Source organism: Mus musculus, chromosome 7 (assembly GCF_000001635.26).
Source record: "Mus musculus strain C57BL/6J chromosome 7, GRCm38.p6 C57BL/6J".
Taxonomy (NCBI): domain Eukaryota; kingdom Metazoa; phylum Chordata; class Mammalia; order Rodentia; family Muridae; genus Mus; species Mus musculus.
In genome coordinates this window covers 98021658-98036996 of record NC_000073.6, presented here as the reverse complement: position 1 = coordinate 98036996, position 15339 = coordinate 98021658, and the positions used below count along the sequence as shown (strand labels likewise).

General features: G+C 42.0%; 1 protein-coding gene across 5 annotated transcripts in view; it reads right to left on the bottom strand.

The window, feature by feature from the left end:
• The window catches only part of Gdpd4 (glycerophosphodiester phosphodiesterase domain containing 4), a 129720-nt gene that overhangs the window by 12667 nt on the left and 101714 nt on the right, over nucleotides 1-15339 (bottom strand). For 4 of the 5 annotated variants that reach the window (XM_006507611.1, XM_006507612.2, XM_006507613.3 and 1 more), the window contains one exon: nucleotides 2610-3341. The exons of the other annotated variant lie outside the window; for it this stretch is intronic. In XM_006507611.1, coding sequence (XP_006507674.1) covers nucleotides 2899-3341 — 443 coding nt within the window. In that variant the 3' untranslated portion in view covers nucleotides 2610-2898. Of the gene's footprint in view, nucleotides 1-2609; nucleotides 3342-15339 lie in introns of those variants that run through there. 5 annotated transcript variants of the gene reach the window in all.

Below are 15339 nucleotides of genomic sequence, written 5' to 3'. Positions count from 1 at the left end.
TAGTTTTCCCTCCAAAAATACCCTATCCCCTCCCCCCTCCTCCTACTCCCCAACCCACCCACTCCCATTCCTGGTCCTGGCATTCCCCTATACTGGGGCATAGAGCCTTCACAGGACCAAGGGCCTCTCCTCCCATTGATGACCGGCTAGGCCATCATCTGCTACATATATAGCTAGAGACACAAGTCCCACCATGTATTTTCTTTGATTGGTGGTTTAGTTCCAAGGAGCTCTGGGGTTACTGGTTATTTCATATTGATGTTCCTCCTATGGGGTTTCAAACCCCTTCAGTTCTGTGATAGGGACACTGACCACCTTTGCTTACATAGGTCAGTCAGCAATATGTCTTCTTTTGAGAAATGTCTGTCTGGGTACTTTGTCCATTAAATCAGCTCTTTCCTGCTATTGAGTTGAGTTCCTTAAAAACTGTGGATATTAACTTCTTACTGGCAGTGCGACAAACAGCTGCTCCTCCCAGTGCACAGGTTGTCTACACATTGATGGTTGTTTCCTTTGCTGTGCAAAAGCTTTAGTTTGACACAGACCATTTATCTATTCTTGGTTTTGTTACTCCTGTTCTTGGTGTCATAGTTAAAAAGTCATTGCTCAGACAGAGCTCAAAAAGAGGCTTCGCGCACATGCTCTCCTAGTGGTCTCCGTCTGGTTTTTGTTGTTGTTGTTGTTTACAGTCCATTCAGTATATTGTGCAAGTTAAAACGTTTTGGACGCTGGACATGGTGGTGTATGCCTTTAATCCCAGCACTTGGGAGGCAGAGGCAGGCTGATTTCTGAGTTCGAGGCCAGCCTGGTCTACAGAGTGAGTTCCAGGACAGCCAGGGTTATACAGAGAAACCCTGTCTCGAAAAACCAAAAAAAAAAAAAAAAAGATTTGGACATGAACTGTAACAAGTTACAACTATGTGAATGCACTTAATGTCCCAGCACAATACCTAAAGATGGTCAAAATGATCAACTTTGTTATGTGTATTTTGTTTTAACATTTATTTATTTATTTATTTATTTATTTATTTATCCATTTATTTATTTGAGGCAGGAACTCAGTAAGTACTCCAGGATGTCTTCCAATTCACAATCCCCCTGTCTCTGATTCTGGAGTGCCGGGTTTCAGTTGTGCATCACATGTCTGGTCATTTATGATGCTATTTTTAAGCAATAAGTAAATGTAAGGGTTGAAGAAATGGTTCTGTTAGTAACGCGCTTGCTTTGGCAGGCACGCAGACCTATGCCTATCTCAGGGGGCACTAAAGATAAAACCAAGCCAAACCTGGTGTGTTGAACTGGTGATGGCTCTGTGGCTAAGATCACTCCAGAGGACTGGCGTTCAATTCCCAGCATGCATATCAGGCAGCCTCTTAACTCTAGCTCAGAGGGTCTGATGCTTCTGGCTGCCACCAGCACTCAGATGCACACAACGTCTCCACACACACATAAATAAAAATAATATAATTTTTTTTAAAAAGGAAGGAAGGAATTAAAAGCCAGGTGTGGTGCGTGGTGGCTCATGCTCCTCTAGACCTGGGGAGGGATTCTTGGGTTGGCTGCCCAGCTAGCCTGGCCTAGTTGGTGAGCTCCTGGCCACTGAGAGACAAGGAAGACAGCTTCTGAGACAAGATGGACAATGTTCGCTTTTGGCCTCTACAAGCATATGTGTGCAAGTGTGTGCATGTAAAAACACACACACACACACACAGAGAGAGAGAGAGAGAGAGAGAGAGAGAGAGAGAGAGACAGACAGAGAGACAGAGACAGAGAGACAGAGACAGAGAGAGAATACAATATTTAAGACTATTTCATTGTTATAGCCTGGAATGGCAATGGAGCCTTATAATCCCAGATCCCTAGGAAGTTGAGGCAGGAGGATTACAAGTGTGGCCAATCTTGGCAATTTAGCAAAACCCTGTCTTAAGATAAAAACAAACAAACAAACGATCTATCGTTCACAACTAAATGTTATTGTGCACTGAGAGGGACCCTAGGGACTCACACTCCCGGTGAGTGCTCCACCGAGTTACAGACCTAGGTCCCAGATGTCTTCTAATTGTGAAATAACTTTCTCTTCTGGATTCCAAGGACTATTTCTGTCTGAGTGAGTTTATTTAGTTTGTCATATTCTGTCTTTAACCTTGAAGGATTTAATATCTTCACTTACAAATACTTATATTTATTTTGATTCTTGATATAGATGGACTCTTCTCTGAGGGAAATGTCAACATGTATTTTTAGTGACTGATTCTAGAGCTTACACATAGGTCTGATTAATGGTATATCTTTTTTTTTTTTTTAAATCGTTGTACTTCCCGGATCCTGGGCCTGCATTCTTTGAGCTTCTCTCTATGCTGACAGGGATCCAGTTCTAAGTTTCACTCAAGGTTGAGGGTCACTGCTTACGCCCACCAGGAATCTGGTGAACCCCAGGCATTAGGGAGCAACCCACTGCACACAGATCAGAAAACGAGGGTGGGATGAGAGCTCTGTCCTGGCTCATGTCTATGCCACCTCTTCTTCCCCAACTTAGGAAAATGTCACTGCTGCACCATCCCACAGTCTATGAGCCTAGGCGACCACAGAGGGGCAGAGAACACACTGGCTTCCTGAGAGGTTGCCTTTATTATAAGCTGACATGACTGGACACTCCTTCAGCAGGAAGTACAACAGAAGCATAAGATGAGACAGCCCTGCAAAGCTAGAGAGTACCAGCTCCAGGTCCATGACTGGGTACCACTGTTTGCCCTGGCCTGTCTCCTGAGGAGCATCCCGTAGAAGAGCTGGGCTAGAGTGCTGCTCCTGAAAGCCTCAGAGGTCTTGGTGTGAGCCTTCTTGACCACACCCTACCATCACCATACTTAGAGAAGAGGAATAGAAGGGGAAACGGCTAGGCTATTTCTTCTCTAAACGCATCCTAAAGGAAGTATTGGAAGCGGTGGGATCTAATGCATCATAGCTTTCTTCAGAAGAGTCCAACATGGGAGTCTTTTGCTGGGTTTTGGCCTGGGAGTCCTCTGTGAAGGATCCTGCTGCTTCATCCTCCTTCAAGGTGGGCTCTGGGGTGTCTAAGGAAGTTTCCCTGGTGGATGTTTTGGAGTGTTGAAAGTCCTGAGTTAGTGGTTTAACCGTGTTCTTGAATGGCACTGACTTCTTCTTGGGGGCTTTGACAGACTGAACAGTTTGTGGTGGGGGTTTCTTTTCTCTGCTGGTTGAGCTTCCATAGTGGACTTCTGGAGTCCACGGACTTGTCCCTATTCGGGCAGGAAGCTGCTTAGGTAAGTGTGAAGCTCTTTGAATCTCAGATTTTTCTTTGGGAAGGTTTATTCTCTCAATATCTGTAGGATAGAAAAGACACAAACACGGATTCCTCAAATGTCACTTCTCTGCAGTCCCTGCCAGTCATGTATGACACCCAAGTCATCTCAGCATTATCTTCTCAACAGATAATAGGTTTTTCCCTCTAAGCTCTTTTCTCTCTCTGGGATGTACACATTTTATTATGATCCTACAGCTCAGCATGGGTGTGAAGCTTACGGATGTACTGTAAGTCTATAGCTTACCACGGGAGGTATCAGAAGGAAAGGACCAGCCTTGGCTCAGAGTTCATGCCTTATAACCTTTGCTTATAAATCAGCTTAAATAAAAAATAAATATATGCGAAACACATGAAACTCAAGAAGAACGAAGACCAAAGTGTGGACACTTTTCCCCTTCTTAGAATTGGGAACAAAACACCCATGGAAGGAGTTACAGAAACAAAGTCTGGAGCTGAGATGAAAGGATGGACCATCTAGAGACTGCCATCCCATAATCAGCTTCCAAATGCTGACACCATTGCATACACTGGCAAGATTTTGCTGAAAGGACCCAGATATAGCTGTCTCTTGTGAGACTATGCTGGGGCCTAGCAAACACAGAAATGGATGATCACAGTCAGCTATTGGATGGGTCACACAGCCCCTAATGGAGGAGCTAGAGAAAGTACCCAAGGAGCTAAAGGGATCTGCAACCCTATAGGTGGAACAGCAATATGAACTACCCAGTACCCCCCGGGAGCTCGTGTCTCTAGCTGCATATGAGGCCTAGTTGGCCATCAGTGGAAAGAAAGGCCAATTGGACTTGCAAACTTTATATGTCTCAGTACAGGAGAACACCAGGGCCAAGAAGTGGGAGTGGGTGGGAGGGGGGAGTGTGGGGGGACTTTTGGGATAGCATTGGAAATGTAAATGAAATAAATACCTAGTAAAAAAAATAAAAAAATATACTCTCAATGAGCGTCGCAGATTTGTTTGAGACAATCTCACTGTGTGGCCCAGGCAGGCTTGGAACCCACTATGTGGCCCAGGCTGTCCTTGAACTTGTGGTCGTCCTTGTACCTCATCTCTCAAGTACAGGGATTACAGGTGTGAACCATCATGCTGTCTCTAAAGGAAGCTTTTTAAGTACAGAGCTTCGGCTTGGCACTATCTGCATAGCGCTTTAACGTGTGTGTCAAAAAATAAGTACCAGAGAAGTAAATTTTGTTTTACTGACAGGAGAACATAGGCAGTAAAGACTTAAAATAACGGAGCGAGGGAATTGAGACCAAGTCTATCGAAGAAGAATAATAAGTCTAGTTGATCTGTAAAATCATGAGAACATGTTATCAAGAAGTTTACCTCTGGGAGCGTCAGCACCCAGAAGCTGAGTCTACAAAGCAGGAAGCTCAGGGCTAGGGTGGGATTCCTGCTTGCACATATGCAGTCTGGAAAGAACAACAGCACACGGAGGTTTTGCTTCTGAGCTTCTGAGCTATTTAAATTCATGCACTTCATGAAATGCTAATAACATTAAATTTTTAAAGTGAAATTCATCAACGGTTTAGAAGTGAAGGCATAAGACTGACCCTTTACCCTGTCCCCTGCCTCTCCAAAACTCTAAACAACATCGTCTACAGCTGACTCTGTGTCTATACACTCTTGCCGCAGCCTCTCTGCTATCTCTCAAACAAATAACTCGAGTGTTTCCAGAGAACTGCTAATCCCCCTTCAGCTAAAGCTGAAGGCAAAGGCAGAGCCTCCAGGGTCTCCTGTCACACTCTCTCCCTCAGCTCCTCACAGAGGACTCCACCGCCCCTTGGTAGAGATTTTATCGCTCCAAACTTCTTCTATTGAAAACTCATCAGTCCCATTTCTTATCTGTCCTCCCTGCAATTCATCCACACTTATCTCTGCCCCAAGGTTCCCCAGGTCCTCTTCACTCCTGGCAAAGACTGTCAAAGAACTCCTACCCCATTCCTCTCATACACAGCAAGATCCTTCCGCTATTTCTGCCTTCATTTTCTTACAGAGCTGGCAGCTCCTCCCTGTCAGACAGCCATATTAGACTGGCGCCCCCATTATCATAAAGACAATTGCTAATCCCCAGTTGCTATGCTCTACTGACTGCTTGTCCCCTAACCATCTGAGTCCCACTTTGGGAACCAAAGCCAAGTTCTCTCAACCTTTCCTCAGCAACCCCTCAAATCTGTTACAGACCCCCCATGTCGGTTTGCCAAGAGCCTCCCGATTCGTCCACTTTCTTAAAGTATCTCAATTTCAAAATACACCTCAACACCTCAGGAGAAACTACTCTGACGTAACTAAAGACTCTCAGATTGTCTTCCCCTAACACAACCGAACCTACTTTCAAATAATAGTTGTTTTACAATTATCCTTATATAGCCAATCTAAATTCTCCTGGCTCTTCTGAATAACTCTCAAGACTCCAGATAAGCACTCCTGAAACACATTTTCCTGCCTACTGCCCTTTCCTATGGGTGGCATCTCTTCCCTTTTCCCAGGCCTTGAGATTTCTCTTTCCAACTACTAGGACTTATGAACCTAAAAGTTTCAAATAGACGCCCCAGCCCCAGCTTCCTTGGACCCCTAACAACAATGTCCCAGTGTCATGAGGAAGCAGCCAGCGACAAAGAAGCCCACTTACCCAACACCCAGTGACATAATAAAACAAAAAGGTGGGAATGAAGGGCCTCTGACCAGCCTGGGCATGGCACCCATGGCACCCATGGCTCTGGCAGGCCTTGCCCTTCTCTCCATCCCCTGTGAATGTAAAACCATTGGATTACATTATTTTTTTGTTTTGATTTGGTTTTTTGGGTTTTTTGTTTGTTTGTGTTTTTGTTTTGTTTTGTTTTGTTTTGAGACAGGGTTTCTCTGTATAGCCTTGGCTCTCCTGGAACTCACTTTGTAGACCAGGCTGGCCTCGATTACATTCTTTTTTTTTTTTTAAGTATTTTCCTCATTTACATTTCCAATGCTATCCCAAAAGTCCCCCATAGCCTCCCCGCAAAAAGCAATCTTAGCATTCTTAAAGCTACCACCAAATACTCCCATATTTGGTCACTTCCTCCTCCTGATGTTGACTTCCAAAGTCCAGCTCTGCAAGTATTGAAGTACAAGAATCAAAACCCCACTTTGGCTGCCCTAATTAAGAGGCATAATTAAAATTAAACACCTCATCCCAGCACAGGGCTTCCACTTGTATCTTTATGAACAGCCATTTTCCTATGGGCCATGTCTGTCTCTTCTCTAACCAGAGTCAGTCCTTTGTCCCCATTTCTGGGACAGAACTCCTACCCCCTCTCCCTTGCTCCTTTCTTCCTCTCTTTGTTTCTTATTCTCTGCTCTTTATCCCTCTAGGAAAAATAAATCCCCTTGGTGCCAAGAACTTGGTCTTGGGAGTGCTGAGCCAATACTGGTCCGTACAGTATAAAATTACTAGGGAGATAACACCCTGATGCAACAATCTGTAGTAAAGAATGCCAACAAGTATGAAGATTTTGGTTAACAGTTCTCAACTTGTCCTTTACAGGTCTCTGGAAACCCTGGAGACATTTTGTAAGGAAGGAGTCGCTTAAATCAAAACAACCTTTATAATAATGCTAATGCTATTTGCCATTTTGTTTACATTGGCCTCACATATAGCAGTGCTTCCAGAGGCCACACCACAGGTGAGAGGTGACCACAGGTGAGACTGTAAGAGATGGAAAATTCAGAAACAGATATGAGAATTTTTTTTTCATTTTTTTCAAGTCTAGGTATGGAGATTTTTGTTAAAAAGGCTGCTCTATTTCTCACTACATTCTTTTTCTAAATCTAATACATCACACAAAAACCTTTAAAATTACTTTGAAACGAACCTGCAGATATTTTAAACATTACAAGATGGCAAATATCAATAGATAGCGTGTGAGGCTGAGGTGTTGGGAAGAGCCAGTCTGGAGCAGAAGTGGGGTCCAGGCGTGTCCAACCCCAGAGATTGCATCTCCTCATTTCGAGAGTGGTAGGAATGAGGACCATTCCTCCCCTGCCCCGGGCCTGCAAGTCCTGGTGCACAACCTTTTGGCCTCCACCTTTGTTGCCCTTGAGGTAGTCAGGCAGCATGGTGGCCAGGTTACAGGTTAAACTTCTTCTTTCTTTAGGTAATTTCCAGCAAGTACCTGAAATTCCTCTTCATGCAAGTAAGGCATTCTTGGCACTATACCCTCAGTCTTGATGGATGCTCACCCTAGAAGCCTCTACCCACTCCCCAAAGGTTTAAATAGCTTTTGCCCCACCCCACCCCACCCCCCAATTAAACAAGCTGCTCAATGAAGCCTGTCTTCCAAGAGTCTGTTTCTCCTGCATTCACCTGTTGCCTGAGTCTCCATTACACTCAACCATTCCCACTTTGCCTTCCCCCTCAGGCTGTTGAGGGATGGAGAGCAGGGTGGGAATGACAATATTAGACATAAGAAATGAGAAAATATCCTGTTTCCAAAAGCATCAGGTAAATTAAAAGGATTACACACACACACACACACACACACACACACACACACACACAAACTAACATGTTTATATATACAAGAACTAACAGGTGAGACAGCCAGAAAACAAAAACAATAAAACCAGTGCAACTATGTTTCGCTTTTGTTATTTTGAGACAGTGGCTCACATACTCAGGCTGACTTTGAATTTACTGTGTAGCTGAGGATGAGCTTGAAACCCTGATTCTGCTGCCTCCACCTCCCAAGTGCTGGGATTACAGGTGTTTACTATTTTACCTGGCTATTTCAGATATTTAAATGAAGCCATGTAAAGGCAGGAAGAAAAGGAGAATAAACACACACACACACACACACACACACACACACACACACACACACACACACAGAGAAATGGCTCAAGAGGTGAAGTCACAGGATGTTGAGCCTGATGACCTGAGTGTGATCCCAGGGATCCACACAGGGGAAGGAGAAACATGACTGACAAGTTTTCTACTTAATACTTATTATGTTCCTAATTATATTTATGTATCATACCTATGCCCCGACCTCTGCCAAAATACAACTTGTAGATGTAAAACATCTATTTGAAAATGTCAATGGTTAAAATTACCTAGTAAGATATTAGAAATGACAAAAATGTCAGAGCTTTGATGTAGGAGAGAAAATTCTATGATAGCTTCCAAGTTTCCCAAATTTTAATGCATATCTCTCTCATTTGTGTGTCATGAGGCCTATAATTATACAATAGGATATAGCACACACACCCCACCTTTGTTCTGTTGTATGTAAAGGCAGTGGTATAGTTGTTCCCATGAGTACTTTACAATGTATATGATTATCATAACAGACGGGAGAGATATTCCCTTGTCTTGTCTTTGAGGATGGAAGCTGACATGGGCCATGAAGCTAGAACCTGAATGGGGCCTCCAGGAGATCAAAGAAAACTGCCAAGATGACAGTCTTATAACTGTAAGAAACTAAATTCTTTTTATTTTGTTTTTTGAGACAGGGTTTCTCTGTGTAGCCCTGGCTGTCCTGGAATTCACTCTGTAGATCAGGTTGGCCTTAAACTCACAGAGATCTGCCTGCTTCTGTCTCTCAAATGCTGAGATTAAAGGCATGGGCCACCACTGCCTGGCTAAGGAACTAAAATCATATAAAAGATAAGGTTGTACATCCAAATATTACTCTGTATAAAGCTGGCAAGACTCTAAGTAGAAGGCCTAACTTCAAACTGTGAAATAATATATGTATACTGTTTTAAGATTTGAAGTAACCCTTCCAGTCTGAGCCTGTGCCCTGAGAAGACCTTGGGCACTGGCTCTGCACACAGTCCAACAACACCCAGAGGAAGCTTGACTCCCAGAAGCTCTGACACATCCAGGATCTCAAGATCACAGGATGCCAGAATCACAGGATCACAGAGACAGCAGAATTCTGAGGAGTTCTGACACAACCAGAATCACAGGAGGGATAGGCTCCACTCAGAGACAGCAAGGCCAGGTAGCACCATAGATAATCAGATGGCAAGAGGCAAGTGAAAGAACATAAGCAACAGAAACCAAAGTTACTTAGAATCATCAGAACTCGGTTTTCCCACCATAGCAAGTCCTGGATACCCCACAACAACAGAAAAACAAGATTCAGGTATAAAATCACTTCTCATGATGATAAAGGACTTTAAGAAGGACATAAATAACTCCCTTAAAGAAATAGAGGAGAACACAGGTAAACAGACGCCCTTAAAGAGGAAACACAAAAATCCCTTAAATTATTACAGGAAAACACAACCAAACAGGTAAAGGAGTTGAATAAAAGCATCCAAGATATAAACATAGAAATAGAAACAATAAAGAAATCACAAAGGGAGATAACCAAACACAACCAAACAGGTAAAGGAATGAACAAAAACATCCAAGATATAAAAATAGAAATAGAAACAATAAAGAAATCACAAAGGGAGATAACCTTGGAGTTAGAAAACCTAGAAAAGAGATCAGGAGTCATAGATGCAAGCATCACCAACATAATACAAGAGATAGAAGAGAGATAAAAGAGAGAATCTCAGGGGCAGAGGATACCATGGAAAAGATTGACACAATAGTCAAAGAAAATCCAAGATGCATAAATCTCCTAACCCAAAACACCTAGAAAATCCAGGAAACAATGAGAAGACCAAACCTAAGGATAATGTATAGAACAGAGTGAAGATTCCCAACTTAAAGGGAAATATCTTCAACAAAATGATAGAAGAAAACTTCCCTAACCTAAAGAAAGAGATGCCTGTAAACATACAAGAAGCCTACAGAACTCCAAATAGATTGGACCAGAAAAGAAATTCCTCCTGTCACATAATAATCAAAACACCAAATGCACAAAACAAAGAAAGAATATTAAAAGCAGTAAGGGAAAAAGGATAAATAACATATAAAGGTAGACCTATCAGAATTATACTAGACTTCTCACCAGAGACTATGAAACCTAGAAGATCCTGGGCAGATGTCTTACAGACTCTAGGAGAACAGAAATGCCAGCCCAGGCTACTAGACCCAACAAAACTCTCAATTACCGTAGATGGAGAAACCAAAGTATTCCATAACAAAACCAAATTTATACAGTATCTTTCCACAAATCCAGCTCTACAAAGGATAAGAAATGGAAAACTCCAACACAAGGAGGGAAACTACACCTTAGAAAAAGAGCAAGAAAGTAATCTTCTTTCAACAAACCCAAAAGAAGATAGTCACACAAACATAATTCCACCTCTAACAACAAAAAATAACAGGAAGCAACAATCACTTTTCCTTAATATCTCTTAACATCAATGGACTCAATTTCCCAGTAAAAAAGACATAGACTAACAGACTGGATATGTAAAAAGGACCCAACATTTTGCTGTATACAGGAAACACACCTCAGTGATAAAGACAGACACTACCTCAGAGTAAAGGGCTGGAAAATTTTTTCCCAACAAATGGTCCCAAGAAATAAGCTAGAGTAGCCATTCTAATATCAAATAAAGTGAACTTTCAACCAAAAGTTATCAAAAAAGATAAGAAAGGACACTTCATACTCGTCAAAGGAAAAATCTACCAAAATGAATCTCAATTCTGAACACCTCTGCTCCAAATGCAAGGGTACCAGCATTCATAAAAGAAACTTTAATAAAGCTCAAAGTAGATGAATGCACAAATTACACCTTACACAATAATACTGGGAGACTTAGACAACAAAAGGAGGTCAAAAATGATACAAATTAGAAAGGAAGAAGTCAAAATACCACTATTTGCAGATGATATGACAGTATACTTAAGTGACCCCAAAACTTCACCAGAGAACTCATATAGCTGATAAACAACTTCGGCAAAGTGGCTAGATATAAAGTTAACTCAAACAAATCAGTAGCCTTCCTATACTCAAAGGTTAAATGGGCCAAGAATGAAATTAGAGAAATGACACCCTTCACAACAGTCACAAATAATATAAAATATCTTGGTGTGACTCTAGCCAAGCAAGTGAAAGATCTGTATGACGAGAACTTCAAATTTCTGAAGAAAGAAATCAAAGAAAATCTCAGACAATGGAAAGATCTTCCATGCTCATGGATTGGAAGGATTAATATAGTAAAAATGGCCATTTTGCCGAAAGCAATCTACAAATTCAATGCAATCCCCATCAAAATTCCAACTCAATTCCTCACAGAATTGGAAAGGGCAATTTGTAAATTCACCTGGAATAACAAAAAGCCTAGGATAGCGAAAACTATTCTCAACAATAAAAGAACTTCTGGTGGAATCACCATCCCTGACCTCAAGGTGTACTACAGAGAAATTGTGATAAAAACGACATGGTATTGGTACAGTGACAGGTAGGTAGATCAATGGAATAGAATTTAAGACCCAGAAATGAACCCATATACCTATGGACAGCATTTTCAACAAATGGTGCTGGTTCAACTGGCAGTAGATGAATGCAAGTTGATCCATTCTTATCTCCCTGTACAAAGCTCAAGTCCAGGTGGATCAAGGACCTCCACATAAAACCAGATATATTGAATGTAATAGAAGAGAAAGTGGGGGAGAGCCTTGAACACATGGTCACAGGGGAAAAGTTCCTGAACAGAACACCAATGGAAGAATTGACAAATGAGATCCCATAAAATTGCAAAGCTTCTGTAAGGCAAAGGACACTGTCAATAGGGCAAAATGGTAACCAAAGATTGGGAAAAGATCTTTACCAATCCTAAATCCAATAGAGGGCTAATATCCAATATATACAAAGAACTCAAAAAGTTAGACTCTGGAGAACCAAATAACCCTATTAAAAATGGGGTACAGAGCTAAACAGAGACTTCTCGCCTGAGGAATACTGAATGGATGAGAAGCACCTAAAGAAAAGTTCAACATCCTTAGTCATCAGGGAAATGCAAATCAAAACAACCCTGAGAGTCCACCTCACACCAGTCAGAATGGCTAAGATCAAAAACTCAGGTGACAGCAGATGCTGGTGAGGATGTGGAGAAAGAGGAACACTCCTCCATTGCTAATGGAATTGCAAGCTGGTACAACCACTCTGGAAATCAGTTTGGCAGTTCCTCAGAAAACTGGACATAGAACTACCTGAGGACCCAGCAATACCACTGCTGAGCATATACCCAGAAGATGCTCCAATATGTAATAAGGGCACATGCTCCACTATGTTCATAGCAGCCTTATTTATAATAGCCAGAAGCTGGAGAGAAACCAAATGTCCCTCAACAGAGGAATGGATACAGAAAAATGTGGCACATTTATACATTGGAGTACTACTCAGTTATTAAAAACAATGAATTCATGAAATTCTTAGGCAAATGGATGGAACTAGAAATATCATCCCAAGTGAGGCAACCCAATCACAAAAGAACACACATAGTACGTACTCACTGATAAGTGGATTTTAGCCCAAAAGCTCAGAATACCCAATATACAATTCACAGACCACATGAAGCTCAAGAAGAAGGAAGACCGAAGTGTGGATACTTCTTAGAAGGGGGAACAAAAATACACATGGAAGGAGTTACAGAGACTGGAGCAGAGACTGAAGGAAAGGCCATCCAGAGACTGCCCTACATGAGGACCATATACAGTCACCAAACCCAGACACTATTTTGGATACCAACAAGTGCTTGCTGACAGAAGCCTGATATAGCTGTCTCGTGAGAGGCTCTGCCAGTGCCTGACAAATACAGACGTGGATGATCTCAGCCAACCATAGGACTGAGCACAGGGTCCCCAATGGAGGAGCTAGAGAAAGGACCCAAGGAACTGAAAGGGTTTGCAGCCCCATAAGAGGAACAACAATATGAGCCAACCAGTACCCCTAGAGCTCCCAGGGACTAAACCACCAACCAAAGAATACACATGGAGGGACTTATGGCTCAAGTTGCATATGTAGCAGTGGATGGCCTTTTCAGTCATCAATGGGAGAATAGGACCTTGGTCCTGTGAAGGCTCTATGCTCTAGTGTAGGGAAATGCCAGGCCCAGGAAGCAGGAGTGGGTGGGTTGTGGAGCAGGGGGAGGTGGGAGGGGATAGGGGGTTTTCAGAGGGAAAACTAGGAAATGGGATAACATTTGAAATGTAAATAAATAAAATATCTAATTTTAAGAATAGAAAGAAATTCTAAGGCAAATGGATGGAACTTGAAAATATCAACCCAAGTGAGGTAACCCAGTCACAAAAGAACACACATGGTATGCACTCACTGATAAGTGGATATTAGCCCAAATGAATACCCAAGATACAATTCACAGACCACATGTAGCTGAAGAAGGAAGACCAAAGTGTGGATGCTTCAGTACTTCCTAGAAGGGGGAACAAAATACTCACAGGAGGAAATACAGAGACAAAGCGTGGAGACTGAAGGAAAGGCCATGAAGAGACTGCCCCCACCTGGGGATCCATCCCATATACAGCCACCAAAAAGAGCCTGACAAATACAGAGGTGGATGCTTGCGGCCAACCATTGGACTGAGCACTGGATCCCGATGGAGGAATTGGAGAGCAGACTGAAGGTTTGCAACCCCATGAGGGGGAGCAACAGTGTCAACAGGACAGACTACTCAGAGCTCCTGGGGACTGGACCACCAACCAAAGAGTACACATGTAGGAACCCATAGCTCCGGTCATGTATATGGCAGAGGATGGCCTTGTTGGACATCAGTAGGAGGAGTGGTCCTTGGTCCTGTGGAGGTTAGATGCCCCAGTGTAGGGGAATGCCAGGGTGAGAAGTTGGGAGTGGGTTGGTGAGTGGGGGATCACCCTCATAGAGGCAGAGGAAGGGTGGATGGGATAGGGGGTTTGTGGGGAAACTTGGAAAAGGGATAACATTTGAAATACAAATAAAGAAAATATCCAATAAAAAAATAAAAAAAAAAAGATTTGAATAATGCACACCTTTAATCTCAGTCCTCAGGAGCCAGAGGTAGGTGGATCTCAAGGCTAGCCTGGTCTATAGAGCAAACTCCAAGACAGCCAGAGCTGTCTCAAAAAAAAAAAAAAAAGAAAGAAAGAAAGAAAGAAAGAAAAGAAAAGAAAAGAAAAGAAAAGAAAGACAGACAGAAGAGAAAGAAACTAATGTATATAGCATAAAATTATTCTGAAATAAATAAATTTAAATAGGTTAAAATTGGATGTTACTAGTCTCTAAAAATCCACCTAACTGGAATAAGAACCTTCAAGAAGAGGGAAACAGTTTTTTGAAAAAAATGAAAAGACTGAAAGTCTGTCCAGTTTGATAAAACTATACTAATAGATCTGATTTTTTTTTCAGCAAACCTTAAGCAGGAAAAAAAAAATCTGTGTTTGCCTATGTGTCCTCCACACCAAAAATAATTATAATCCAATTATCAGAAATTAGCCACAAAAGGAACAAAAAAACAAAAACAAAAACAAAAACAAAAACAAAAAAACAGCAAGAGGAAAAAAATAGGCATGTTGCAGAGGACCAAAGAACTGAAGAGTTTTCTTTAAAATTTTTATGAAACTCAAGACTGAGGTAACAGATGTCCTCTGAGGGCAGACATGGCACCATTCAAGTGACCATGTTATAAGATGTGGCACCCTGTGGCTCACATCCATGATCAAAGTACTCAGAAGGCACAGTTAGGGGAACCAGGAGCTGGAGGTTCATTTGGGTTACACAGTGAACCCCTGCCCAAGAAGTCTGGGGCACTGTTTTGTTCCTCATCCCATTGTGATCTGGACTGTGGTTTTTGCCAGTGTCCTGTTTCTGTCCAGTCTTGGTCCCTTCTCTGACTCTAAATTTGGTCCTATATGCAGTTTGGTTATTTCTTGGAGTTCCAAAATTGTCTTTTATTGCATTTACTTTCTTCTTGTATTAGGAAAAATTAGTTACTGTAACAGAAAATTATGAACTATTTTAAGAACTGTTTAAATTTAGATAACAGAGGTTGCAATAATGCCTTAGAAAAATTAATCATTTTTTCCCTTGTACTCATTACATTGAAATCCTGATAAGAAAAT